Source organism: Salpingoeca rosetta (genome assembly GCF_000188695.1).
Source record: "Salpingoeca rosetta unplaced genomic scaffold supercont1.21, whole genome shotgun sequence".
Lineage (NCBI taxonomy): Eukaryota > Choanoflagellata > Craspedida > Salpingoecidae > Salpingoeca > Salpingoeca rosetta.
Genome location: NW_004754913.1, coordinates 206,577 through 233,927, shown reverse-complemented (window position 1 = coordinate 233,927; position 27,351 = coordinate 206,577). Strand labels below are relative to the sequence as shown.

The 27,351-nt window shown below is 54.7% G+C and overlaps 8 protein-coding genes across 8 annotated transcripts in view; 4 read left to right on the top strand and 4 right to left on the bottom strand.

Moving 5' to 3' along the window:
• The window catches only part of PTSG_08048 (uncharacterized protein), a 3,870-nt gene extending 1,245 nt beyond the window's left edge, over positions 1 to 2,625 (bottom strand). The window contains exons 1-8 of the mRNA XM_004991012.1: positions 2,494 to 2,625; positions 1,971 to 2,213; positions 1,808 to 1,865; positions 1,590 to 1,688; positions 1,287 to 1,312; positions 1,097 to 1,157; positions 403 to 797; positions 12 to 97 (exon numbers count right to left, since the gene is read on the bottom strand). Of these exons, the coding sequence (XP_004991069.1) occupies positions 12 to 97; positions 403 to 797; positions 1,097 to 1,157; positions 1,287 to 1,312; positions 1,590 to 1,688; positions 1,808 to 1,865; positions 1,971 to 2,213; positions 2,494 to 2,586 (1,061 nt within the window). The 5' untranslated portion in view covers positions 2,587 to 2,625. The remainder of the gene's footprint in view (positions 1 to 11; positions 98 to 402; positions 798 to 1,096; positions 1,158 to 1,286; positions 1,313 to 1,589; positions 1,689 to 1,807; positions 1,866 to 1,970; positions 2,214 to 2,493) is intronic.
• A 116-nt stretch (positions 2,626 to 2,741) lies between these two features.
• On the top strand, positions 2,742 to 5,226 carry PTSG_08047 (uncharacterized protein). Its single transcript, XM_004991011.1, has 6 exons — positions 2,742 to 2,843; positions 3,097 to 3,203; positions 3,372 to 3,406; positions 3,572 to 3,629; positions 3,925 to 4,061; positions 4,267 to 5,226. Exons 2-6 carry the CDS (start codon positions 3,169 to 3,171, stop codon positions 5,124 to 5,126), a joined length of 1,125 nt encoding a protein of 374 aa, XP_004991068.1. The 5' UTR covers positions 2,742 to 2,843; positions 3,097 to 3,168; the 3' UTR covers positions 5,127 to 5,226.
• A 478-nt stretch (positions 5,227 to 5,704) lies between these two features.
• Positions 5,705 to 8,368, bottom strand: PTSG_08046 (uncharacterized protein; the record flags this gene model as incomplete). Its single annotated transcript, XM_004991010.1, has 5 exons — positions 5,705 to 6,487; positions 6,710 to 6,975; positions 7,526 to 7,619; positions 7,798 to 7,933; positions 8,169 to 8,368. 5 exons carry the CDS (start codon positions 8,366 to 8,368, stop codon positions 5,705 to 5,707), a joined length of 1,479 nt encoding a protein of 492 aa, XP_004991067.1.
• Positions 8,369 to 8,561: 193 nt separating this feature from the next.
• Positions 8,562 to 15,579, bottom strand: PTSG_08045 (TKL/MLK/MLK protein kinase; the record flags this gene model as incomplete). The annotated part of the gene is made up of 17 exons (XM_004991009.1): positions 15,000 to 15,579; positions 14,626 to 14,760; positions 14,272 to 14,393; positions 13,905 to 13,984; positions 13,319 to 13,704; positions 12,581 to 13,043; positions 11,473 to 12,298; positions 11,213 to 11,281; positions 10,893 to 10,970; positions 10,597 to 10,669; positions 10,243 to 10,373; positions 9,926 to 10,026; positions 9,634 to 9,793; positions 9,382 to 9,493; positions 9,123 to 9,187; positions 8,836 to 8,913; positions 8,562 to 8,627 (listed from the first exon to the last, which is right to left on the bottom strand). Exons 1-17 carry the CDS (start codon positions 15,172 to 15,174, stop codon positions 8,562 to 8,564), a joined length of 3,120 nt encoding a protein of 1,039 aa, XP_004991066.1. The 5' UTR covers positions 15,175 to 15,579.
• A 34-nt stretch (positions 15,580 to 15,613) lies between these two features.
• Positions 15,614 to 17,572, top strand: PTSG_08044 (uncharacterized protein). The gene is made up of 5 exons (XM_004991008.1): positions 15,614 to 15,996; positions 16,244 to 16,296; positions 16,489 to 16,528; positions 16,678 to 16,748; positions 17,077 to 17,572. The coding sequence occupies exons 1-5, from the start codon at positions 15,835 to 15,837 to the stop codon at positions 17,429 to 17,431; spliced, it is 681 nt and encodes a 226-aa protein (XP_004991065.1). The 5' UTR covers positions 15,614 to 15,834; the 3' UTR covers positions 17,432 to 17,572.
• Positions 17,573 to 17,792: 220 nt separating this feature from the next.
• PTSG_08043 (uncharacterized protein) lies at positions 17,793 to 20,448 on the top strand. Its single transcript, XM_004991007.1, has 6 exons — positions 17,793 to 18,094; positions 18,371 to 18,874; positions 19,279 to 19,363; positions 19,607 to 19,688; positions 19,852 to 19,959; positions 20,162 to 20,448. The coding sequence occupies exons 1-6, from the start codon at positions 17,945 to 17,947 to the stop codon at positions 20,373 to 20,375; spliced, it is 1,143 nt and encodes a 380-aa protein (XP_004991064.1). The 5' UTR covers positions 17,793 to 17,944; the 3' UTR covers positions 20,376 to 20,448.
• Positions 20,449 to 20,907: 459 nt separating this feature from the next.
• PTSG_08042 (oligosaccharyl transferase) lies at positions 20,908 to 26,160 on the bottom strand. The gene is made up of 12 exons (XM_004991006.1): positions 25,914 to 26,160; positions 25,297 to 25,625; positions 24,872 to 25,069; positions 24,568 to 24,678; positions 24,309 to 24,405; positions 23,906 to 24,068; positions 23,241 to 23,441; positions 22,864 to 23,044; positions 22,494 to 22,691; positions 21,982 to 22,257; positions 21,554 to 21,677; positions 20,908 to 21,211 (listed from the first exon to the last, which is right to left on the bottom strand). Exons 1-12 carry the CDS (start codon positions 26,080 to 26,082, stop codon positions 21,066 to 21,068), a joined length of 2,193 nt encoding a protein of 730 aa, XP_004991063.1. The 5' UTR covers positions 26,083 to 26,160; the 3' UTR covers positions 20,908 to 21,065.
• Positions 26,161 to 26,522: 362 nt separating this feature from the next.
• PTSG_08041 (uncharacterized protein) overlaps positions 26,523 to 27,351 on the top strand; it is a gene marked incomplete at its 5' end in the record, with an annotated part of 9,429 nt that continues 8,600 nt past the window's right edge. The window contains 3 exons of the mRNA XM_004991005.1: positions 26,523 to 26,734; positions 26,958 to 27,088; positions 27,322 to 27,351. The exon at positions 27,322 to 27,351 is cut by the window's right edge and continues 87 nt beyond it. Of these exons, the coding sequence (XP_004991062.1) occupies positions 26,523 to 26,734; positions 26,958 to 27,088; positions 27,322 to 27,351 (373 nt within the window). The remainder of the gene's footprint in view (positions 26,735 to 26,957; positions 27,089 to 27,321) is intronic.

Genomic DNA, 27,351 nt, shown 5'->3' with positions numbered 1-27,351 from the left:
CAATTGCTGACTTTGCGTATTGGAGTCCAGGTGTCAGCCCGAGGAGAGGGAAGAAGCGCTGGTAGATGTGCACGTGGCCGCCGAGGAACAGATCAACCTGACAGCAGCAGCAGCAGTGGTGGTGGTGGTGGTTGTTGAGGTGGGCGTGGTGGAGGAATGGAGAAGGGGGGGTGGAAGCGCAGTGAGTTGGAGAGGAAGAAGGGTAAAGGGAATGCGGTGCCGTTGATTCGAATGCCATCGTATGTCATGACAGTGCCAGTGTATGTTTTGCACCCACACAGGCACATACAGACACAGACAGACAGACAGACAGACACACACACACACACAGACAGACACAGACAGACAGACAGACAGACAGACACACACACACACATAGACACACGCAGCCACTCAGCCCACCTGGTACTTGTTGGCGAGGGCATCAAACCCGGTAAAGTTGGTGACGGGCTTTGGCTGCAGGCCGTGGTGTGTGTCTGGCTCAAAGTCCATGTACCATCCCTTGTGGCCGAACATGACGATCCAGGGTACGTTGTCCCGGTTGGCGTGTGCACGTGCGAGGTCGTCCTCCAGCCAGGCGAGCTGCTGCTCGGCGGTGAACGGGTGCGGCGAGTGCTGCGTCTCGTTGTAGAACACATAGACCTCCGTGTCGATGGCCACAAAGTGGACGTTGTCCGTGTCCCACGAGTAGAAGAACGACGAGTTGGTGCCGCTGTGTGCGCCCGCGTTCTTGGCCACGGCCTCAAATCGCCGGTAGTACTGCGTGAAGTTGTCCTTCTTCTCATGGTTGCCGGGCGCTGGCGAGTGGGTGAATATGTGCGCGTGTGCGTATGTGTGCGTGTGCGTGTATGTGTTACGTGTGTATGTGTGCGTGTGCGTGTGCGTGTGTGTGTGTGTGTTACATGTGCGTTACATGTGCGTACATGTGCGTACATGTGCGTACATGTGTACGCATATGCGTGCACATGTGTGTTCATATGTGTGCGTGCGTGGAAGGATGACAATAGCAAGAGAGAAGGAGAAACAGAGAGGAGGGGCTTGAGGTGCAAAGCCGTCACATCACTTTGATGGTCATTGCATCATTCACAGCACGCACCTGGCATGAAAGGCATGCTGCTTGTGAGGGGCTGCAGTGTGTTCATGAAAGCGTTGCCAATCTAGAAGAAGCAGTTGCACCGTGCACGCATGCGGCGTGAGATGGGACGCAGTCAACGGCGTGTACATGTGCGTGTTTGCGTGCGTGTGTGTTTGCAATGGATGGGCAAAGCCGTGCTGCCAAAGCATACTTGACTGTGATTCGCCATGAGGTCATCTGGCAACAACCGCAAAGGACATGGTGTAGACGCAGCACAGTAGGTGAGTACAGCAAGAGCGGACAACGCATACAGCAAGGTCGTGTGCACACACACACACACACACACGCACACACACGCACACACACACACACACACACACACACACGCACGCGCACACACACACACACACTCGCATTCAAGTATGTCCACATACATGCACACCCACTCATACACATACAAATACACCCATACACCCATACACAACAAATCTATACAGCCAACGATCCTTCGCACATGCAAAGTCGCCGCCGAGGATGAGAAAGTCAAATTCGTTGTGGGCTGATGCGTTCAGCAGTGATTTAATGGACACATCATTCTTCAGGCCAAAGTCCGCTGTGTCCACACACAAGAACATGTCAATAGTGTGACGATAATGAGTGCTCGCATGTGCTGCCAGGTCTGAGGCAAGTGGTTGGGAAGCACGGCAAAGTCAAAGCGCGACAGCAGCTCACCGAGGAACGCCACCTTCAAGCCGCCCTCCCGCTGGGGTGCGTTGACGAACGACATTGTCTGATCAGCAACATCCAACAGTCGTGTGAGTAAAGCACGTTGCTTTCCTAATCCTCCAAACCGCATGTGCAAAGCGAAACAACCAACTACCAACCATACCCACACCTGGGAGGAGCTGCCGTCAGCGCATTGGATGTGATACTGGTAGCGAGTGTTGTGCTTGAGGTTCTTCATGGTTGCCTGGTGCAGGAAGCCAATCTCCGAAAAGTGCCATCCAACAGTGGACGCTGCGTGCGAATAGGGATCGGAGCTGCCCTGTGGGCGATACAGCACGTTGCACGTGCTGCTGTTTGTGCTCACAAAGTCCACTGCCATTTCCGTCGTCATGCCCGTCAGTGACAGGTGAATCTGATTGTGGTTCAAAACGTTGTGTGGTTCAAAAGACGTGTCGGGTAGTGCTGAGGGGTGAGAAGTTTGAAAGGCACACAGACGGCAAACAGGGAAAAGCATCCAGTGATTGAAAGGAAAGCGACAAATTATGCTTCTACCACGCACGTACCCGCCGCACACACACTCCACACACACACACACACACACACACACACACACACACACACACACACACTCACTCACTCCACACACACACACACACACACACACACAGACACACACACACACACTGGCGTACCTGCTCCACGCTGCCAGTGGCATCAACAGCAGCAGCAACAGCAACAGCCAACGCTGCCACAACAACACCAAACAGCATGGACCACGCCATCATCGTCTTTGTTGTTTTGGTTTGTTCTGCAAGGACCGCCGGGTGGAAAATTGACGTATATTTTCTACCAATCGCAAACAAGAGGGTCAAGTTTTGCTGACACAGAGATGGTGATGAGGATGATCGGGGTGTTGGTGTTGGTTGTGTTGGTTGTGGCGGGCGTGCTGTTCGTGGTTGCTGCTGGAGGCAGCGAGGGGGAGGTTGGATTCAAACCAACATGCCCACAAGGAGCCAGCCCCACATGCTCTCCGCACAACAAGGTGAGAAGCACGCCTGTCGTGCACGGCATGTGGAGACGTTGTACACACACACACACACACACACACACACACACACACACACACACACACACACACACCGCAGTCTCATGTGTGATGTGACATGTGATCTGAGTGATGTGACAGTGACATGGTACACAATTGCTTTTCACACTCTCACACCCCCCACACACAAACACACAACAAACACCTTTCACACCCTCACGCACACGCATGTGCATGTCATGGCGGTTAGTGCACACGCTGTCACCACAGTTGCCTGTTCTGTCAGAACTTGGACAACAGTACTTGTGGTGCAAGCGACTGCATGGTGTGCAAGGAGCCGTACTTCCTCATGGTCAAGTACGTTTGTGTCCACCAGCTCCAAGACCAGCGCTAGCTTATCTTTCTTGGCTCGTACTGCTTTTGAGTTTGGTTTTGTGTGGCCTTGACACGTGCCGCGTGAATGATGTTGCCACGTTGTTGATTGACGCGAGCATGGCGTTGTTGCTTGTTGCTTGGCATGTGTAGGTTTTCGGATGGCACTGGCGTGTGTGTGCCGGAAGGTGTGTGAACTAATCCCTGCTTGGACTGTACCTTTTGCCGCATGTGTGAAGGCCATGAATTGGTCGTACGTGCTTCGCGCACTGGTTGGTGGTTCCACCTATTGCTGCGCATGCTGTGCTCATTGTCGACCTTTGTTTGCTTTGCTCTGTTCTGCCGGCCAACAGAGGAAGCATTCATGGAAACTTGTCCACGAAGCAACCCTCGCTGCCGACCAGGGAACAGGTTGGTGGCAATGACGCAGGCCTGGCCATCCATTGTGTGGTCTTGTGTGTGGTACACTCACGGGCCTTGATTGCTTGCTCGTGTCAAGCGCACTGCTCTTCACACACATACACACACACATGCGCACACACACACACACACACACACACACACAAACAAACAAACAAACAAACAAACAAACAAACAAACAAACAAACAAACAAACGAACAAGCACAAACACATACACATGCATACATACCTACACACACCTCATGTACACTTGGTTTTGTGTCTGCTCTGTTGCTTTTTCTTCAGGTGTATGGTTTGCCCCAATGGGTGTATCGAGTGCCAGGGACAGCAGCTGCTCTGTCTTCCACACGAATGCACAGCTTGTCAAAGCGGCTACACGCTGCACCTCGCCTCTCCCAGTGACAAGACGGGAACATGCACATGTCAGTGAATGCTCACATGAACACTGTGCTCACGCTTGTTGCTCCTCTGTACATATGCCCTCACACATGCGCTCTAAACTGCAAATGCCCTGACCCCTCTCCAACACTGCTACCCGTGCGAACCAACCCTTTTCTCACACACACACACACACATACACACATGCACACACATACATACACATGTTCACTTTGCAAACGGCTTCAGTGCGTGTGCGCTCGTTCAAACCGACGTGTCCCCGCAGCGCACACCCAGCATGCAGCCCCTGGAACCAGTGTGAACGGTGTGCGCCTGGCTGTGCTGTGTGCCAGAGCAAAGACACCAACATGTGCCACGACCGGGACTGCCTTGTGTGCGAGCACGGGTACAATCTGCGACAGGTGGATCCAGATTCTGGCAAGGGGATATGCGTGCCCAGCCCCTTGACGCAACTCAAGCTCGCGCATGCAACACACGAGCAGCAGCAACAGCACGGGGCAGACAACGGAGAAGGAAGAGGAGTGGGCACGGGCGCAGCATCACATGCGGGCGAGCCGAAAATGGTTCGGCTAACGCCAAATGCGGGCAGAGGCGGTCAGGGCGGTCGCAATGATCATGGTGGTAACAGTGGTGGTGGTGATTGGTTGGACGGCTGGAACGCAGTTGAGCTGGAGGAAGGTGAGCTGGAAGAACTGTTGGCATCGAAGGACACGCGTGAGAGATTGGCAAAGTGGCTGGACGGGGTGTTGAGTGCAATGGAGGCAGGGGAGGAGGGGGAGGAAGAGAAATATCGCTACCCTCGTGATATTCATGTCGATGGGGAGGAAGAGGAGGAGGAAGAGGATGAGGATGGTGTGATGGAGTCATTGCTTGAGTTGAAGGCTGCGCTTGAGTTGTTCAGGTTGATGTCACTGCTTGAGGATGACGATATCGCTGATTACGGCGACGAGCTGAGCATGGCAGATATGGACATGTGGCAGCTGTTGAAATGCATTCCACATTTCGTCGTGCTTGTCGTTGTGTATGCAATCAAGATGCCCCTGTTCATGTTGATGACAGTTTGGTCCCACCTGCTCTCTCTTGTCTAGCTGCATGTATGCGCGCGCGTGGTGTGTGTGTGTGTGTGCACGTGTGTGGTTGTTAAGTTCTAATTTCAATGCTAACGGGAATAAACGACTTGTATTGGCATCACGCTCGCAGCGATGAGAGGGAGACGCAGAGAGAAAGCGAGAGCATTTTTCACGAGCTTGAAAAGCTTTATCACAAATGGCATAACAATACGGGCAGCACTGCGTGCAGATGCACAAATGCCATGCATAGCGCGTGCTGTGTGTTGGGGGAACGAAAAAGAAAGCAGACACCAAACATAACTTGCGAGGAGACAGCGGTGTATGCACATGGAGGAGGGAACGTGGTCTGAATCATTCATCACCCACGAGTACATGTGGTTGTACCTCAGAGAGTGCAGTCCATCAGAGTGGGAGTGGTGGCAATATCAAATGTAACCAATCTTGCACACGTGCAAACAAGTGCAAGTGAAGATTCGGCGTTGTCATCATCATCATCATCATCATCATCATCATCATCATCATCATCATCATCATCATCATCATCATCATCATCATCATCATCGTCATCATCATCGTCATCATCATCATCATCATTATCATGTGGAGTGTCGACGCTCAATAGATGGGCGCTTGCCCGGCGACGTCCCCTGCCCAGCGAAGAACACCACATTGTGTTTGACAGCATTCATCGCGCCACCATCACTACCATCACCTTCATCGGTGGTGCTCGTTGGCAGGCGGCGCTGCCGTTGAAGTTGCGACTTTCGTCGCTCCTTACCATCATCAACAACAGCAGCATCGTCATCGTCATCACCATCACCATCACCGTCACCATTGCCAGTGGCGGAAGGTGCGCCGTCCACATGCTGGTGCTGATCATCACTGTGAGACCCTTTGCTCTTCTTGCTCTTCTTCTCCTCCCGCTTGCTGTGTCGGTGTTCTTTCTTCTGTTTCTTCTGTTTCTTCTTCTTCTTCTTGGAGCCCCTGTCCTTCTTTGATCTCTGCCCATCCGTGGAACCACTCTCGGCACCACCATCATCGCCACTGCCACCCTCATCGTCATCGTCACCGTCACCATCGTCGTTGTGGCTCTGCTGCGAATCAAACACATTAGCGGGAGCTGTCTCCGCCCGCTCAATCCCGCCCGGTGATTTGCTCGGCGTGTGGTGGTGGTGGCGGCGGCGGCGCAGGTAGTGGTGCCGGCGGTGGTGGTGCTTGCTCTCATCACCATCTTCATCGTCGTCATCGTCGTCACCGTGCTGGTGGTCCTGCTCCTTTGGTGGATGGATGTGGATGTCCGGTCCGCCTGCCCCGTCGCTTCCGCGCCTGAAGAAGGACAGCAACCGGCGGCGGCGGCGAGGCGTATCGGGCGCAACATCCTGTCGGCAGTCGACGTGTGTGTTTGTGGTGTGTGTGTGTGTTTGTGGGAATAACGAATGAGAGCGCGCGGATGTGATAATTGTGTGATTGTGTGACTGTGGGGTTCACGTTGGGAGAGCTGGAGGAGAGAGGCCATTGTAGCTGCCACAACGCTTGTCACTGCAACACACACGAACACACACACACACACACAAAAAAAAAACTGTTGAAAGGGGACTCACGGGCGACTGTTGGTGCTGCTGCTTCTGGTGCTCGGATGAAACGTCCGATTTGCTGCGGGCGTGGCCGCGGCGAAACGGGTTGAACAGCGACGTGGACGAACCTCTGTGACCGTTCCCGCCACTGCCCGGTGTTGTTGGCGTTGTTGCTGCAGCTGACGATGACGATGGTGTTGCAGCCTTCGTTGCCGCGGAGGAGAGCTGCTGCTGCGCCGCCCCAAACCGCCGCGGTGTTGTCGCACCGTCACCACGCGCAGAAAATGCAGACGCTGGTGATGGCGGTGAGGGAGTGGTGGGGTGGGAGAACCGATGACATGGAGGGTGTGGCGGTGTAGAGGAGAAGTGGACGAGGAGTGAATCATGGTGAGTGAGGTTGTGAGGCGTGCCTGTGCATCACAAACCACCACAAAATAGCACGATGCCATGAAACGAAACAGCATGTGCGCACTTCACCCAACCCCTTCGCCCGTGCACGTACGTGATGTGTCGACGTGTGCGTGTGGAGAAATAGCGGATCGTGCACCATCCAGTCGCGAGGGCGATGCCAAATCGTCATCTTCGCGCAGTCATTACGAGGATGGTGATGATGGTTAACATTGGGGGGGGGGGGGTGGTTGTTGCAGTGATGGCGGTGAGTACCATGGAATCGAAGGACGACGGTAGGGATGAGCGGTTGCAGGAGCAATAACGCACCAGACACACAGTCACATGTTGTGACGCTGCAAGGCGCACAGTGCTCACAGTACTTGTTTGCATGCGTGTGCATGTTCGTGTGTGTGCATATTTGTACATGTTTGTGTGTGTATGGGTGTGTTGTACCTGAGAGGATGCGAAGGAAACCAGTTTCGGCCACTTTCAAGTGCTGGTCCGACGATGACGGCGACGAAACCATTTGTCGCGCCAACTCATCCGCCTGAACACACGCACGCACACACATACACATGGCAGGCGATGAGGTGGTAGTTCTTTGTGCCTGCAGTTCCACATTCGAGAATGCACAATACAACCATGTCCATCACCTCAATCACCAACCCCCCCCCTCAAAATAACAAATTCCATTCCGTCCTATTCGCCTTCGTGCAAAAACGTACGCTGACGTGCGTGATGTGTCTGAAGTCGCTCGGGGGCGAAATGAGCTGGTCAATCGGCACGTGTTGGGAGCGCCCTCTCCGCAGCGCCGCGTGCACCCGCTGCTGCCGCTGACGCACGGCTGCAGGCGTCCTCGCACTGACACCGCACACATACACACACACGTGAACACATGTGGCACAAAATCCATCAAGCAATCACAGGTGAGCAGGCATGCAAGATGTTGTACAAGTACGCGCGCGCGTGTGTGTGTGTGTGTGTGTGTTTGTGTTGCACCGCATCACACAAACTTGTCACCCCAATGACACGAACACCGGACCCCCCCCCCACTTGTTACACCACCACGAGCCCGTGCCATTAATTTTCCTCTCACCTGTCGGAGGGCTGGGAAGCAGCAGCCAAGTAGAACGCAGCATCAAGTGGGGGCTGCTGCTGCTGCTGCTGCTGCTGTTGGTGCTGTAGTGATCGTTCGCGTGCTGCCAATTCCTGTTCGCGCCGGTTCAGTTCCTCCTCTCGCGCCGCTTGCTCCTGCGCCTTGCGCCTGGAGCGAACGACGGCCATGGCATCGTGCATTGTGTGCGTGCGTGTGTGTGCGTGCATTGTGTGCGTGTGTGTGCGTGTGAGTGGGTGAGTGAGTGGGTGTGTGCGTGTGTGTGTGTTGTGTTGTGTGTTGCGACTAGGCGAGCTCGCAAGCGTGAAATGGGGGGGGGGGGGACGCAACAAAAGGCCATTCAGAGAACTGTGCATTCCAAGACATCATCACGACTCACAAGAGATCTTGTTCCTTGCCGACCAGTTCCACCTTCTCCTCCCGAATCCTCGCCAGTGCAGACTGTACCACACCCCCAAAGCAACCGGCATGCAGTTGCCGTCAGTGAACTGTCAACAACACATCTGTGCATCAAGTTACACGCAATGCATACACACAGTACGCACACTCTTTCACACACACTGCCATGGAGACGCTCAACGATCCACCACCACCACCACCACCACCACCACCACCACCACCATCAACATGGGCAGCCGCAGCAGTGCACCTGTATCTGCTTGTGCCAGGACTTTTGCATCTTCTTGAACGACATGCGTGGCGTTCGCTCAAACCCTGCCGGCCGCGGCTGCAGAGGGTGACACCGTGATATCGTGAACGTGTGATATGAAGAAGGGCATTCATTTGTGACATGCGTGGGGTGCAGGTGCGACGTATGTCGCGCGCTCACGCGCAACAATAGCTGATGCATTGAAACAATCCGTGCATCCATTCACTCGTCATCAAGCTATCGCCAACCAATCCTTTATCTTGACGCAATCAACACCGCTGTCTTACCCGCTCGAGGATGACGAGGATTTGCGCGAACGTTGGGCGATCGTGCGGTTCGCGCTGCCAGCAATCTACTCACACACGCACACACATGTACAGGTTGGAGACGTGAGCAATAGGTGACAGCACACGACTCATTCATAGAGCGCAAATCATCTGCAACGCACACAGACGCACAGACAGACAGACAGACAGACAGACAGACAGACAGACACACCCACAGACAGACAAACACACAGACAAGCTCAAGCTCACAAGACCGCACCTTTGAGCAGCTGAGCAAAAGGGTCGGGGCATTCGTTTGGGATGGGGAGGGTGAGGCTGTTTGAGCCAATGCCGTACACAATCGCAGCAAAGTCCAGACCTTCATAGGGCGGCTGGAGCGTATTGTGTATTGTGCATCGTGTGTATGTGAGATCAAATGCAGGCTGGGTCACACGCAACAAACCTCAAACAAAACACAGCTGCCCAAGACATGGATGCCACCACCACCACCACCACCACCACCTGTGCACACCTTTCCCGTGAGCATGGACCAGCAGACGACACCGTAACTCCACACGTCCGACGCCTTTGAGAAGACGGACTGGCGAATTGCCTCAGGACTCATGTACGCGTATGTGCCCGCTTGGTCAACCCGCGTCGTGTGCGTGTGCTCGCGCGCAAGCCCAAAGTCACTGCACCGGAAAGAATTCAGTCGGGTTAGAACAAGCACCGCACGCACACACAAACACACACACACACACACACACACACACACACACACACACACACACACACACACACACACACACACACACACCACTGACCTGATTTTGAGGACGTGGTTCTCTGCGACGAGGATGTTGTCGGCCTTGAGGTCGCGGTGCACGAGCGCAACCGGCGCCTCATCGTGCAGATAGTGCATGCCCTGATGGATGTGTTGTGGCGGTGTGTGGTGGTGATGTGGAAGTGGTGGTTTGTGGCGGTGGTGGTGTGAGAACGCGAATGGTTCAATGCGAAAGCAGTGCATGCAGCGACGCTGGCAGATGTCACTCAACACCATCTCCACCAACGAAATACACCACTGTCACAACCCTTCCCCCCCCCCAATTTCCAAAACAAAACAGCAAACCCAATCCGCGACCTTTGCGATCTGCGCTGCCCAGTCGAGCAAGCGGGCCGGGTCGAGTGTGTCCTTGCCAATGTGCTTCGCCAGCGTCCCGAGTGCTGCATACTCGAGCACCAGGCAGAAGTTGGGCGGCGCAATGCACGCGGCTGGCAAATAGGTGGGATGGAGCGTGTGAATGTGTGAATGTGTGAGTTTGCGTGAATGTGCGTGAATGTGCGTGTGTGAGTGAGTACAAACATGCGCGTTGTTGTGTATGTGGAAGTAAGTCTGAATATGTGTGTGCGTGTGTGCACTAGTTGCGTTTGCAGAGACATGGCTGTGGGCAACAGCACACAGGAATCGTGCGCAGGGTCGTGTGTCGTCGTCCACCTCTGAGCTGGATGATGTTGCGGTGGCGGAGATTATGCAGCAACTCCGCCTCTTGCAGCAGCCGCGCCTCAGTCTGTTCGTAAACGCACACACACACACATACACACACGCACGATGATCAGCATTTGTAAAGCAGGCACAAAAACGCATGCGCATCCAGGAATGCATTTTCTTTTTTTTTTGCATAGCACGTGTACAGGAGAACAAGACATTCCACGTTGCACATTTCACACTTTGCATGCTCTCCACCACCGGCACAACCATCAGCACCAGCACCACCAGTGTTGCATGCTCACCTTGCTGTGGTCGTTGCAGACTTCCGAGAGAAGACGCTTGATGGCGACGGTTTCGCCACGCCACCGCCCGCGCAGCACCTGAGCAGTGGTTCGATGAATAAGGTTGGTGAGGCGGGTGGGTGGTGAGAACAGGCACGAAGCAACGAAGAGCTCGGAGTGATGCTTACCACAATGAACACATGTACACACACATACATGCACACACACACACATACATGCACACACACAGCCACATACGCACACACACACACACATACACACACACATACATGCACACACACATACATGCACACACACACACACACACAACCCCAGCGCACCTCGCTAAAGCCGCCGCGTCCAATCACAGTCTCCACTTTCAACTCTGAAAAGTCAATCAGCCACTGGGGCTGCAGTATATCCGCGTACACGCGCGCGTGCATGTGAGCACATGTCAATGAGGCACACGAAATACAGCTTCAGCCGCATCAAGCGACACACACAAAACAACACAAACCAGCACCAACAACACAAACATCACAAACATCACGAACATCACAAACATCACGAACAATCCAAACCACCACCACTGACTGCTCACCCTGTACTTGACAGTGTCCGCGTACACGCGTTGACTTCGTGCAGACGAGCGAGACGCTGCAGACCGCGACAACTGCCCGCTCTCGCCACCACCACCACCACCATCATCATCATCATCGTCATGGTCTTCATTGTCGTGGCGGCGAAGACGTGGTGCGCCCTGCTGTCGTCCACTCCCCGTGCGCGATACAGGGAGAGCGCGGCCATCACGGTGGCTGCTCTGGTGATCTACGACACCAGCACCACCATCGACATGGTGTGATTGATGTTGCTGCTGCTGCTGTTGCTGAAGTTGGTCGTCCATGTCGTGCTCGTGGCGGTGGTCGTGGTGAAGCTTGTGGCTGCGTTGCCTGGCTTCGTGGCTGCTGCGGCTGCTTTCGCTGACAGATGCACTCGTGGTCGTGCTGAAATCGCTGTCGTCAACACTTCCGTACACACGCACGGTGGTCTCTGTTGCATTGCTGCTGGTGATGCTACCGCTGCGGTTGGTCGTGGTGATCCCGCCATCACGCGACCCGCCACCGGCCACAATTGCGGTGCGAGGGATGGAGGCGGTGTCACCGGTCTTTTCCACGGACACCGCTGCTGATGCAGACGATGGTGACGACGACAGGTCGCTTGCTGCCTGCTGCTGCTGCTGCTGTTGTTGTTGGTGTTGTTGGTGTTGGTGTTGTTGCTGTTGTTGTTGTTGTTGTTGTTGTTGTTGTTGCATTATGTCCTGCTCAACCACTCCGCCATCAGCACCATCGTCCGCGCCGTCGCCATCGTGGCCCGTGTCGTCCGCCTCCGTCTCGTGGATGATGACGCTCGACCACGACGCGTCGCTCCTGTAGTGATCGATGCGGTGCACGGTCATGCGGTGGTGGGCATGAGAAGGGTTGTGGATGAGACAAGAGGGTTGTTGGTTGATTAAGGAACCGGGCGGTGATGTGAGGTCGTGTTGGGATAAGAGGGAGAAAGTTCGAGTGGAAGTGGGAGCCAGTGGCAAAGAGGAGCAGGGACGAACAGGCGACAACACCAGTGGAGAAAGGAGAGAGGTTGGAGGAAGAAAATGAAACGCTCTTCAAAGAACAACCGTAGGCAATGGGTTGCAGAGTGGCAGCACTCACCTGTTGCTGTCCTGGCGAACTCTAGGTCGCTGCGGTGACAGCAACGCCGCCAACCCATGCACTTCACCATCCTCCTCTTCTTCACGTCCTTCTACTTCTGCCTCCTCCTCCTCCTCGTCCTCATCATCATCATCATCATCATCATCATCATCATCATCATCATCGACGACAACAACACCAGCGCCAGCTTTGCTGGTGCCGTTTCCCGCCGCTGCTGCCACCTCGCTCCCACGCCACCCCCTCTCCCTTGCATCCGCACCCAGCGTACCTCCACCCACATTATCGTCACGCACCCCATCCACCTCCACACCCTCTTCCTCATCGACATCGTCGTCGTCATATCCTTCCTCCTCGTCCTCGTCCTCGTCCTCGTCGTCCTCGTAATCGTCGTAATCGTCGTGGTCAGCGAAGATGGAGCTGAGGCAGCCGCGGGCCACAGCGACCAATTGCCCGCGGAACAGCACTGGGGGTGGGGAGGGGCGGGAAGCAAGGGGGGGGGGAAGCAAGGGGGAGGTTGTGTGAGTTGTGTGAGTGTCAGCACACAGGCCACTGTCGGGGTGTATGAGCGCAAGTACGATTACAAATGCGTGGGCTCATGACATTCCGGCATGCACGTGCAAGTCAAAGTGTTCATGTTCAGCAAGTGGGCTGACATGACAGGATATCAGGTGGCAGGAGACGGCATACAATGGCACACCCTTCCCAACACCATCATCGCCTTTACCACCAGCAACGCACCGTTGACGAGAGCTGGCGGCTCCTCCTGCCCATCATCGCCATCACCATCACCATCACCACCACCATCGTCGTGGCTGTGATGGTTCGAGATGAGGACGAGGTCACCGACTTGAAGGCCGCAGTGTACGCGCCGCCTCGATCGCGGGCACTCCGCGTCGTGCACACGACGGCCGTCGTGCTGTTGGCGGTACAAGGGGGAGTGGCGGTGCTTGCAGGCACACACCACCCGTCCCTCCTCCTCCCCTTCCTCGTCTTCCTGCACCTCGCTGTCATCATTCGCATGGCAAGAGACGTCTTCCTTGCGGGCACCGTTGGCTGTGGTGGCGCTCTCCGTGACAGCGAGTGGCGCAAATGTGGGGATGGCAAGCGAGTGGCCAAACGCAACCCTGCCATCAGTGATGATGGTGACGGTTGCGATGGTGATAATGGTGGTGACGTGACGAAGGTCATGAGCGGCGTCAGGGCGGTAAGAACGATTGTCAACCTGACAGCGAGACACAGCTTGCACCAGCCAAACAGCAAACACCCACCACAAGCACAACCATCACCACCAGAAAAAAGCCAGTATCAATGGATGTTGACTCACCGCCTGACGCGACAGAGATCACTCTCATTCAGCATCTCCATGTTTGATGTGTTCAGCAGCCCAATGTGCCCGCGCCATCGCTGTACACACGTGAACACATGGTGTTGTGTGCCATATGCACAGGAACAGAGGAAGCAGAAGGATAAGAATGAAGGAATAAGGGACACTCACTTGAGTTGGTTCGTGAATGGATGAACACGTGCGTGTATTTCACCACGCACAACAAACTACACACACACACACACACACACACACACACACACACAATCACATTGGCGCTTCACTCCAAGTGCAATCATGAGCCCATCACTCATCACCCATCACCCATCACTCATCAACACCCCCCCCCCCATGTCCATCCCCGCACCACTTCGGTCGTGTCGTCGTCGATGGCGGTGTACATCACCTCCACGAGATCCCCCTTTCGCGGCGTCAAGAGATCGTTCGTGTCAGAAAGCGCCTCATCAACCACGCGCGCAATGTTCGCTTCTGCAGTGTGGATGATGAGAACAAGGAGCGAGTGGTATGTGAGTGCGCGATCACAATGCAGGGCTGAGGAGCAGGCAAGAGGATTGGCAGGCCTTGATGGCCGTCTCTACACAGACAGAGAGACAGACAGACGGACAGACAGAGAGACAGACAGAGAGACAGACAGATAGACAGACGCACACACAGACGCACACACAGACAGACGCACACAGACAGACAGACACAGACGTACCGATGGGAGCATCGCATCTGATCAGATGTGGATCGAGCAAGCAGTTTGCGCCCTGCGGTGCAGTGTAGCTGTTCGCGGGCTGGCAATCATCTGGCATGGGCAGCTTCGCTATGCTGGACGCCAGCTTTGTAAACTCTGTCCGCGCACCCGCGAGAGGGACGGAGGGAGGGAGAAGAAGAGGGGGAGGGTGGAGAAGAGAAAAGGGCCAATGTGTTAGCAGCAGCGAGTACGTGGCAGGCAAGCAAGGCCGCGAGACATCATCTGACACAAAGGCACATAACACAGCTGTACAACGCCAAGCCATAACGTGATGTGCGTGTTGGAAGTCACAAACAGAGAAAGCAACAACAACACGCCATGTGTCGGCCACGCACTTGAATACTGCGACTCGACGGCCTGATGGATGTAAGTATTTGGGAAGGCGCAAGGCCCGCCCTGCTGCACATCGCGCGGCGGAGATGTGGATGCTGCAGATGAAGGTGATGAGGACGAGGAGGGTGGCGAGGGAGGTGGCTCCCTCGTGAAGTCGGGCTGGTCGTTTTCGTCCATCGGTGTGTTGGTGTAAGAGAGCGGAGAGGAGACGAGATGCGTTGCTTAAAGCACGCTCGCCTTTTGCTCTTGCCTGCTGGTTGCTTGCTTGCTTGATTGCTGTCTCCGCTCGAGAGCTGCACACTATGAATCATCAATCTGACAGGGTGCCTCCCCACAGTTAATGCGCACACGAACGCACAAACGCACACACGCACGAGCGAGCACTCAGACAATGGTAGTTTCTTCCCACTCTGTTCTCTGTCTTCTCTATCTTTGTCTCCGTGCTGTGCTTGGCTCAGATGAAAGCCAAGCCAAGCCAAGCAAAGCCAAGCGATGTGCTGGCTGGCTGTTCTCGTTTGCCTTCTTGGCTGCTTGCCCTTCACCTCCAGCACAACAACAACAACCCTTTGTGCGGAAGAAGTCTTGGCGATTTGTGAAAGATGTTCACTAATCTTCGTGCCTTTTCTTGGCGTTCAAACACACACAGGAAGAAGAAACGACACACACAGTTGCCGTTGCGCTTTCTTTCCTTGTCCCTCCTGCTTCATTCGTGTGTGTCGATCACACGCGTGCACAGGTGCACGCACAGCACGCACCCCTCCACGTGTGCATCACACGTACCTACGCATCGAAGCCTGCTTCTTGCTGTCGTTGTATCAATTGGCAACAACCGCGGGCATGGCCAGCGGCTTCCGTTATCACATGTGGGATGGATGGCTGCTCCTGCTCCAGATGATCACGCTGCAGTGCTTGCACTACGCATCGCTTGGAATATTCGTGGCTGCCATCTCTCATACCCTGGCACTACCACCGGCGCTGGACTATATCTTCTCAGACGTGGTGCGTCTCATCAAACACAATCAAACACACACGCACACACACACGCACACACACACGCACACACACACACAAACACACACACACAAACACACACAAATACAAATACACACACACACACAAACGCACACAAACAAACACACACGCACCGCCTTGACTGAATACGTGTTCATAGCACTCGTGCATGAGAGTGTGTGTTGTTTTGTTCACTCCAAGCCTTTCTGACGGACTCACTTCTTTCATGACGCAGGCGTTAGGGATCTGGCAGCTTGGCATCGCCTTTGTATTGAACGCTGTGGTGACGTGAGTCCGATCCGTTGCCTGCTGCGCGAGTTGGTGTGCGTTGTGTGTTGAGTGTGTTGCAGCCATGTACGTGTGCCTTATGTGTGTGTGTATGTTTGTCTTGTGCATGTGTTTGCGGCGCGCTTGTTGATTCGCTGGCATGGCTTGTCCGTGCGTAGCTCACGCTGCCTGCGTCGTGTTGTTTTCGCGCAGGGGCTTTTTGATACGGATCTTTGTACGCCGTGCGAAACAAGTAAGCGACTCTGTGTGTGTGTGTGTGTGTGTGTGCGTGTGCATGTGTGTGTGTACGTGTGTGCGCTTGCTGTTTGTACAATTACGGTCATGATGGCATTCCCCTCCGTTTGTGCTCATTGGAATGTTTGCATGACTGGCTGGTTGCAGTGTCTTGACTTTGCATCCACCATCTTCCTCTTTCACCTGATTGCGTGCATCGGGTATACTCGCTTTCCACGGTAAGGACTGCGCACGTGATATATGTGAACGTGTGTGGATGTGGGTGTGGTGAAGGTTGCATGTATGTGATTCATGCTGGTTGTTCCGCTGCTGCTTGTCTCGTTCATGCGGACTCAATCACTCCCAACCATTCACACACTCACGCGACACACACACACACCCACACACACACACACACACACACACACATTCGACGCACGCCATGACGCACACATGATCACACACACACACACACGCGCGCGCGCACGCACGCACACACACACACACACACACACACACACACACACACACACACACACACACACACACACACACACACTGCTTTAGCGCTGCGTCGTGGTGGCTGCTCAACGGGGCGTGCGTGGCCATATCAGCGACGCTGTCCGAGTACCTGTGCATCCAATCGGAGATGAACGAGAACATCAGCGTCGACACTGCAGGTGCGGGCCAGGCTCAGCACGGCGGGAACCACATCATGGGGCATGGTGCCACCTCAGCACCGTCAGCACCGTCAACATCCTCATCGTCCACCACTGCAGCAGCAGCAGCAGCTGCTGCTTCGTCGCTCGTTCGTGGTGGTTATGGTGGTGGTCGTGGTGGTGGTGGGCAGCAGGAGCCACCATACATGCCATCGCCGTCCAAACGTAAGGCGGTGGTGCGGTCTGGTTTCTTCGGCAGATAGCGTGTGGCGTCGCACGTGCTGTTGTGCTTTGTGTGCTGTGGGTTGGTGCTGTACATAGGGGAAACGCGTGGCATTGGTCACTGCTTGTTTCTTCCTCCCCCCCCCCCGCTTATCTTTCTAGTAGACTTTGCGACACAGAAAGGAGCGAAAGACCATGGGAGGGATATGCGGAGATGTTGGTGAAGGAAGGTGCACAGAGAGATGGAGGCATGAATGGTTCAAACACACACACACACACACACACACACACACACACACACACACACACACACACACAACAACAACACACTGTGATGACTCATCACTGGCTTTGTTCATTTACATTAACAACACAACACCACCATCGCCCGCGCACACGCGCGCGTCCAAAACACCAAAACACCCACAACCACCATATCGCCCGCGCACACGCGCGCGTCCAAAACACCAAAACACCCACAACCACCATATCGCCCGCGCACACGCGCGCGTCCAAAACACCAAAACACCCACAACCACCACTGCACCGCCACCATGAGTGGGGAGGAGCGGCAGGCGCTGATGAAGAAGGACAAGAAGGATCTCGAGGCTGGCCCGTTTGGGCCACCACAGCCGACGGGGCTGCCTGCGTACGGCAGCGCTACGTCGAGTGCATATCCAGGCTCAAGCGCGCCGCCACCACAGGTGAGCAGCAGGCTGTTGTTGCAGCGCACGAAGTGCTCGTGCCTGTTGTGTATGACGTTGGAAGTGCTTTGTTGTTGGTAGGAGAAGTTCGCTGCACTTGCCGTGCGGTGGTACAAAGGTGTACATGCGTTTGCACACACCCACGCCCACGTTGCAAGTACACAATACACACACATACACTCACGTTCATGCATACAAACACACATACGCATGCACTTACACACATGCGTACAAACAAACACACATGCGTTAACCGTCACTTCAACTTCGCTGAAGGGGATGATGCCGCCGGGCCAGCCAGGAGCGCCAATGGCCGAAATGATGGACCCCTCCGGCATGGCATCCCCGCCACCACCACCACCGCCTGTAGGGCAGCAGCAACAGCAAGGCGTGCCGAGCGCGCCACCTGCGTATGTGCCACAGGCCGCAGAGAATGAGGTGGATGTCAACGAGCTGCCTCCAGCATACGAGGACGACGTGTCCTGCTCCGCCGGCATCAAGCGCAACCAGCACAAGATGTGCCTGGTGTTCACTCTGGGCCTCCTCACCGTCATCATCCTGCGCATCCTGGCAGCGTTTGATGTTCTCCCGGAGCCCGCCAACAGCAACCTCAACAACCCCGCCATCTTCTGGCCCATCTTTGCCGGCGTGTATCTCATCTACTTCATTGAGTGCACGTGCTCCAGCACAGGCGCGTTCACGCGCAACAAGACCATGCAGCCCGAGCTGCTCGTGCAGCAAGTACAGCAGTCTCCACCAAACATCAACTGGTTCATCCAGGTGTGTGTATGTATGTATGTATGTATGTATGTATGTATGTATGTATGTATGTATGTATGTATGTATGTATGTATGTATGTATGTATGTATGTATGTATGCATGTATGTATGTATGTATGTATGTATGTATATTTGTGTGTATGTATGTATGTATGTATGTATGTATGTATGTATGTATGTATGTATGTATGTATGTATGTATGTATGTATGTATGTATGTATGTATGTATGTATGTATGTATGTATGTATGTATGTATGTATGTATGTATGTATGTATGTGTGTTCACGTGCTGTTGTGCGCTCCCACATCGCTCAAACGTTGGTTGCGGTGCGTCTCCCTCCCTTCCCTCTTCCCTTTCACCTGTACTCATCCCGATCCCATTCTCCCTTGTATCCACGACAGTGCTACCATTACGAGACCCGCCATCGCACCCGCACCGTTCGCGACAGCAACGGAAACACGCGCACCGAACACTATACTGAGCGAGGTGCACACCACTTGCATCGCATATCATGCATGCACATAAATGCATGTGCACATCATGCACACATCGCCCAAATCCTAATCACCCCCATGTGCACAATCACACTCACACACATACTCACACATACTCACACTCACTCACTCACTCACTCACTCACTCACTCACTCTATCTCACACACTCTCTATCTCTCACTCTCACACACACCCCATCTCTCACTCACTCACACGCTCTATACGGCTTGTCAGTGCGAGTGAACACACACTCTGCCCGCCAAACATATACCATGCCGCACTGGCGTGACTCCAGCCCGCAATGGCTGCCGCCCACGTGAGTGTGCATCGCGTGCTATTGGTGCTACCGTCGCAACTTGAGCTGCGTTGTCGTTTGTTGGTCGTGACATGCAATTCACGCCCGTATCTTTGTGTATTTCAATCTCACTCAACACACATGTACGTGCACACACGCACACACACGCACACATCCGCGGCAGGCACTCCCTGACGAAGCACAAGTTCTACTTTGGGTTTTCGTTCAGCAACGCGTCCGCTGCTCAGCGCTACAACACTGAGAAGGCAATCTTCATCGCCACAAACAACAGGTCCATTATGCGTCCTTGTATCCTCGTTCGCTCGTGCGTGTGTGTGTGCGTGTTGTTGTTGTGTATGTGTTGTGTGTGTGTGTGTGTGTGTGTGTGTGTGTGTGTGTGTGTGAGAGCGTGCGTGCATACGCAACTGTTGTTGCTGTGCTCAACAAGGAACACCCTCCACCCTCTCATCTCCACCCCCATCTCCGCATCACAGGGACGTCCACTTTGACTTCAACGAGAACCGCACCATCGCCGGGTTCCGCAAGCACGTGCTCGGCATCCGCGAGGGCGCGTCGCTGCCGTGCTCCGTGCGCCAGGACATGTTCTGGCTCACCGCCGTCTTGGGTCTCTCGTGGCTCTTCCGTGTCCACCTCTCCTCCTTCACCGGTCTCCACAGATACACGTTCATCAAGCTCATCGACGCCTGAACGTTGTTGTGTGGTGTTGTGTTGTTGTGTATGTTGTGTGGTGTTGTGTTGTTGTGTATGTGGTGTGTGTGTGTGTGTGTTGTGTATGCGTTGTGTGTGTGTGTGTGTGTGTGTGTGTGTGTGTGTGTTGCCTTGCATGACGCGCGCTTGCACGCTGTCTGCCCGTTATCCCTTGTAGCACTTCATGATTTGCCACGTGTGCTGTTCCTGAAGCCTTCCCTTCACCCGCACTCGGAGTGTATGGGCGAGTTGTTCTCATGCTAAGTGCGCCGCTCGCGCCGTGTTTTCATCTCTCCCCTCCATCTTCTTCCCTCCTGTTCACACGCGTGAGTGCAGAAAACCACAACCACTGTAGAAACGTCTTCTTCTTCCATGTTTCAGCTTGTCAACAGATGTTGTACTTGCCGAGGTGAAGCAGTCACACGCACGCACACGCACAGACAACAACACACGCACACGCACAGACAACAACACACGCACACACATACATGACGACGACGACGACAACAACAACAACAACAACAACAACAACAACAACAACAACAACAACAACAACAACGCTGCCACACGCTCAATTCTCTTTTCAAAAGAATGAAAGAAAAATCTGTGGAGAGAGGGGGCGAGGGGAACAGCAGACGATGGTTCATAGCGCGTAAACCACCGTCATGTGGCGATTGCATCAGGCAGCAATCACACGCCGCGGTTGGGCAGGTCCTTCACCTTGTAGATGCGCACGAGCCAGTGCTCTGTGGTGAACGCTTCCTCCAGCACATCGAGCTGGAAGTCCTTGTTTCCAATCTCCGCCTGCCGCACGCGATCCCACCCGCTCGGCTTGCCTGTACACCATTTGCGGCAGGGAATGAGAGACAGTGTGTGTGTGTGTGTGTGTGTTGTGTGTGTGAGTGCGTGTGTGTGAGAGAGAGTGTGTGTGTGCGTGTGAGAGAGAGAGTGTGTGTGTGTGTTGTGTGTGTGAGTGCATGTGTACGTGTGCGTGTGTTTGTGCGTGTGTGAGTGTATGTGTGTGTATGGGTGTGAATGTGCCTGCCCTCCCCTGTCGTTGTCTGCCTGTTCGCTTGTCTCACTGCCCCTCCGCCAACAGTCCATCTCGTTCAAACAACAGTCATCCGTGCACGTGTCCTCCCACCCCGAATGCGCCCCATTTCCACTGCAGTGCGCACCTGGCTCCGTGTGGACCTCGCCAAAGCGGTAGTAGCACATCTTGTACATGAGGCAATTGAGCATGGTCTGCGAACCCGACGAGTCGATGCGGAACTCCCCAGACGGCGTGAAGTAGTCCGCTTCCTGCAAGAGGGGGGGGGGGAAGCGATAAGGGAGGAGGTTGAAGGACGTGTTAATCGTGGTCGTGTACAACGACACGAACACGCAACACTTTGAAACAAGTGTACTCGCGCGCGTACACCCGTACACCCGTACACCCGTACACACACACCCCCGTACACCCGTACACCCGTACACACACACCCGTACACCCGAACACACGTACACCCGTACACCCGTACACCCGTACACCCGTACACCCGTACACCCGTACACACACACACACACACACACACACACACACACACACACACACACACAGACACACCTTGATGTGGGCGCCTGGCGGGGTGCTGCCGCCAATGCGGACCATCCAGAGAAACTTGTTGATATCATCCGAAGCAAATCCGGTGAGACCGCCAAACAGGACAAGAACGTAGTCAACATCGAGCTCGCGCATAATCTCGTAGGCGTGGTCTTCCGGGGATGCCATGGCTTGCCCAACGCGCGAAATGTGCGTGTTGTTCCACGTGTTGTTGTCCACGATCACCGTCCGGTCTGCCATGGCCGTAATCTGGTAGCCGTAGTCCCACCACGACATCACCTGCGACAGAGAAAAGGCGGGGGGAGGGGAGTGTGAGCGATGAGGAAAGGCCAAGGGGAATGTAGAGTGAAATATGCATTGGCAGGGCGCAACACAAAAAGATGCATCCAAGCCCCATGCACGCGTGCTACAACTGTGACCCCGCCCCATCTTCCCTTTCCCTCCCCCCTCCCCCTGCCTTCCTCCTTCGCTCCTTCCCCTCCATCCCTTTCCTCCCTGCCGTGATTCCGCTGTACCTTTGCGTTGTGGTCGGTGTTCATCCTGAGCCAATAGTATGCCTCCCTAAAGTCGTCGAAGATGCGCCGGGAGCCGTCGCCCTGGGAGGCGGCGAGCACGATTGACGGCGACGAGTACGCCTCGCTCGTCACCCACGTGCAGTGGAACGAAAACAGAATCAGGAACAGCGCCATCGCGCCAATCACGCCAACCGACGCCTGCGGTGGTCGGGCACGGCAGGTGGCAGCACAGGTGTGAATACATGAGGTGGAAGAATGCGAAGATGCAAGAAGCAATGCCACGCACACGCACACGCACACACACAGACGCACACACACACACACACACACACACACACACACACACACACACACAGACGCGCGCACTCACCTCCGTCTTGAGCGGGAAGGAGGCGTCGTCCTTCTGCTGCTGCTTGGCGGACGTCTTCTTGGTGGTGGTGAGGTTGCCCATGTACGCCGTCAGAATGCCCGAGACAGCAATGCCGCCCAGCACACACATCACGGGCGCAAGCACGAGCATCAGGCGAACCATCACCCCAGAGAAGTAGATGCTGCACATGCACAGCAGTACGGTGATGGTGATGTGTGTATGTGAGAGAGTGAGAGAGGAGAGTAGGGTGGTGAGTAAGATGCGGGAACACGAGCACGACCACAGAAGGCAATCACAAGCGCATCTTGTCAGACAACTTCTGCAACCACCGCGCTCCCACCGCTTCCACCACAATGCCACCGCTTCCACCACCGCACCTGGTGACGCCGTAGAGGATGATGAAGATGTTGGCGTTTGTGAGGTTCTTGAAGCAGTAGTAAAGGCCAAGCGGGAAGAGGAAGACGAGAAACTGCAGGTCAAAGTAGTACGAGGACCACGTCGTGGGCTGGTGCTCCGAGACGGAGGCAATGATTGGGATGTGGTTCTTCGCATACGTCGGGTCAAGCATCGCATAGAAGCTGCGTACACACACAGACACACACGCACACACACACAGACACACACACACACAGAAAGACACACACACAGACAGACATACAATACACACACACACATCACACCATGGCACCGCGGCGGTGTGAGCGAGAGAATGAAAGCAACAAGGGGTGATGTTGGAGGTGAAAGGACCAAGACGCTCAGGTGTGTGATGCAATCGGACCCAACTACTGCACCAGCACCGCAACAACAGCAACAACAACAGCAGCAGCAACAACAACAACAACAACAACAGCAGCAGCAGCAACAACAACAACAACAACAACAACAACAACAACAACAACAACAACAACAACAACAACAACAACAACAACAACAACAACAACAACAACAACAACAACAACAACAACAACAACAACAACAACAACAACAACAACAACAACAACAACAACAACCACGATAACGATGATAACGATGGGGAACTGACCGGCCGGTCCAGGGGGCGATCTTGCCGAGCGCAGTGGCAACACCGACACCAGCGGCGGCGAGGGCGAGGGCGACAAACAGCACAAACCGCGAGAGAGTGGCAAAGTCCTGCGCAGACAGGCGGCTCTTCAGCCACTGCACAAACGCAAAGATCTGGCACAGGCCTGCAGTAGTAGTGGTGGTGGTGGTGGTGGTGATGATGATGATGATGAGGAATGCGCATGGGTTTTGGTAGAGATGAAGTGGCAGTGAAGATGGGCAGCCTTGAGCAGCCACACGCACAACACACAGACACGCACAGACACACGCACAACACACAGAGACACACGACACATGTGACCACAATCAATCTACAGCAACCGGAGTAGAGCGTGACAATGGTGTGGGAAGGAGGATTCACTGACCAAACACTCCAAATGCGCCCATGTGCTCGGACGTCTGAAGCGGCTGGAAGCCAACAAACGAAATCTGCATGCTCAGAATCGTCCCAAGCACATACAGCTGCTCGCAACCCAGTGTGTGTGTGTGTGTGTGGAATGGGGCATGTCGTTAGTGTGGTGCAGACACTTCACGTGTGTGCGTGAATGTTAGGTGCGCTATGGGCAACAGCTCAACGGCACGCGCCAGCCAGCAGCATGCTCTACGCGTGTGTGAGTGACTCACGGTTGAGTATGCGACGTAGACGCTCTGGTTGAAGCGGCCGGTGATCATGAGGACGAGGACGTGCAGCGGGATGAGGTTGATCAGGAACACATACCCGCCCCACGAAGACACCTGCACACAACACAATTGAAATGATGACGGCATCCATGATGGTGAGCAGAGCGAAAGCACGAAGGCACCTCAATTGGGAGGCGGGATGTATCCGCACAGTGAGTGTGTACGCAGCGCTGTGTGGCACACGCACACACACACACACACATACTCACACGCACACACACACACACGCACACTGCGGCAAGCGCACCATGTAGAAGTAAGCGAGGGCTGCGGCGGAGGACCAGAAGAGGGAGCCAGTCTTGACGGCCTTCACCCAGAGGTAGTACGTGTTGAGCATGCAAAAGATGGCAATGCCCTCGTTATCGTACGAGCCCGCCACGGACCGCGAGATGTAGCCGGGGACGATGGCAACCATGCACGCTGCGACCAGGCCAGCCCGCTCATTCTGCAAGCAGCAGCGACGGCATGTGTGGGTGAATGTGTGTCACTGATGTGTCACTGGTGTGGCTTGAACTACGTTCACTCATTTGTCATGACACGGTCGCACGCGCACACACACACAAACACACGCACGGTCGCACACACGCACACACAACCACACGCACGGTCGCACACACACACATACACACACGCATACACACACACACACACACGCAGATATACGCTGCGTACGCGGAGCTCCTTTGTGAGGAGGTAGGTGACGAGGGTGGTGAATGCGGAGAAGAGAGGGGCGAGGAACACGCACACGTCGCGAATGTCGATGGTGACGTGGATAAAGTGCAGGGCCTTGAAGATGATGGTGGAGGTGACCATGAGGCCAGGGTAGATGGTGCCGCCGACGATGCGTCCGAGCGGGTACCACGCACGGTCGTCAAACCAGTTGTGGAAGTTGGAGAAGCCCTCCTCGACCAGGTACTGGGTGGTGCGGTAGTTGAAGTATGGGTCAAACTCGTGGATCACGCTCTCGAACCGAATCACCGCAAACAGACGAGACAGAAACGCTGTGTGTGTGTGTGTGTGTGTGTGTGTGTGTGTGTGTGTGTGTGTGTGTGTGTGTGTGTGTGTGTGTGTGTGTGTGTGTGAGTGCGAGGAAACGTGAAAAGGAGGTGAGCGTGTGTTTCACCATCAAACAACTCTCAAGCACATGACCAACAAGCGCAATCAACTCGCAACCATCAAACACACACATTCGCACATATCCACAAACGCATCCACGCACAACAACACAACCACATCCACAACAACAGCTCTACAATAAACACAACACCATCCGTGGCCCATGAACCAACCCATGGCGCAAGCGAGGACGAGGATGGCAAGCTTCATGAGGGACATGGTCTTCTCCCTCTGCTCTTCGGTGCTGCCAAAGGCGGCATTGACCTTGTCCAGCACATCAGCAAGCCCGCTGCCAGAGCCACTCTGCGCAGTGGCAACCGCACTGCTTCTTCCTTTCGCCATATCCAATGCTGCTGTCTTCTTGTTTAGTGGGGAGAAAGCGGCGAAAAAAATAAACTGTTATCTCTCGTCTTGGGCCCGTTGCACACGGTTTTTGTTGAAGATACCACCAACTCTTCCACAACCGCAACCACCAAATGGGCGCAGCAAAGACGACGAAGCGCCAAGAGAAAAACGAGACAGCACCACCACCAGCACAGCACCAAGCACAACCCACGGTCACAGCGCTTCCCCTTCTCCTTTTACTCACCAGCAAGCATCGACGCGCTCGCTGGTGCACGCCACGCGTCTCACGCAGTGCGACCCAGCCTTCTCTCTCTCTCTCTCTGTGACATCGCCCATTGTGAGTGTGGTGTGCTTGTGTTTGTTCGTTGCCTTAAAAAAAAGCGTCTCGTGCTCCGCCCTTCCGTGTTTGCGTTGGACACGCACAAACGGAGAGCAGCATGCCGATTCGCCGCCCAAACAGCAACAGCGGCCGGGCCGGCCGCATTTGGATGGTGGTGGCGCTGATTGTTGTGGTTGTGCTCGCTGTGCACGATTTGTCGACGCGCAGCAAACTGGCAGAGACAGAGCAAGAGAATGAGAGCATCAGACAAAGCCGCGACGCCATGCAGCTGCAAACGAGCCAATGCAGCTCAAACCTCCACGACATGACGTACGTCGGGCGGGATAGGGGTGTGGGGTGTTGGGGAAGAGTCGGGCTTATCGTGTCTCTGTGGGTCTCTGTGGGTCTCTGTGTGTGCCTGTGTGCCTGTGCGTGTGTTTACACTACTTGTGCGCGCATGCTTGTCGCTGAGCCGATGTTTAGCGCACATCATTTGCTCGCTCGCAAGCATGCGCTCACTTTTGCTGTCCCAAATCCACAACCCACATCACAGGGTGAAGAACAAGATGTGTGAAAGTGAACGAGAGGATGACCAGCGTGCCTTCAACTTGAAACTGGATAAGCTGCAAAAGGTTCTCATGGCTCAAAAGGAGGCAGTCTCAGAGGCGCGGATGGATGCAACAGGTGTGTGTGTGTTTGTGTGTGTGTGTGTGTGTGTGTGCGTGTGTGTGTGCGTGTGTGTGTGATGGCATGCATTGGTAGCTTGCCGTGTCCAGCATAGCTGCAGCGAGGGCTGCCTTGCTGCCTGCCACCACAATTGGCCTGACCCTTGCTCAATTCACGTGTAAACTTCACATGCTACATTCACACGCGCTTATCAATTGTGTCCATCCCCCCGGGCGTCGCTACCACCTCAGAAACAAAGAAGAAGCTCGTGGATGCAGAAG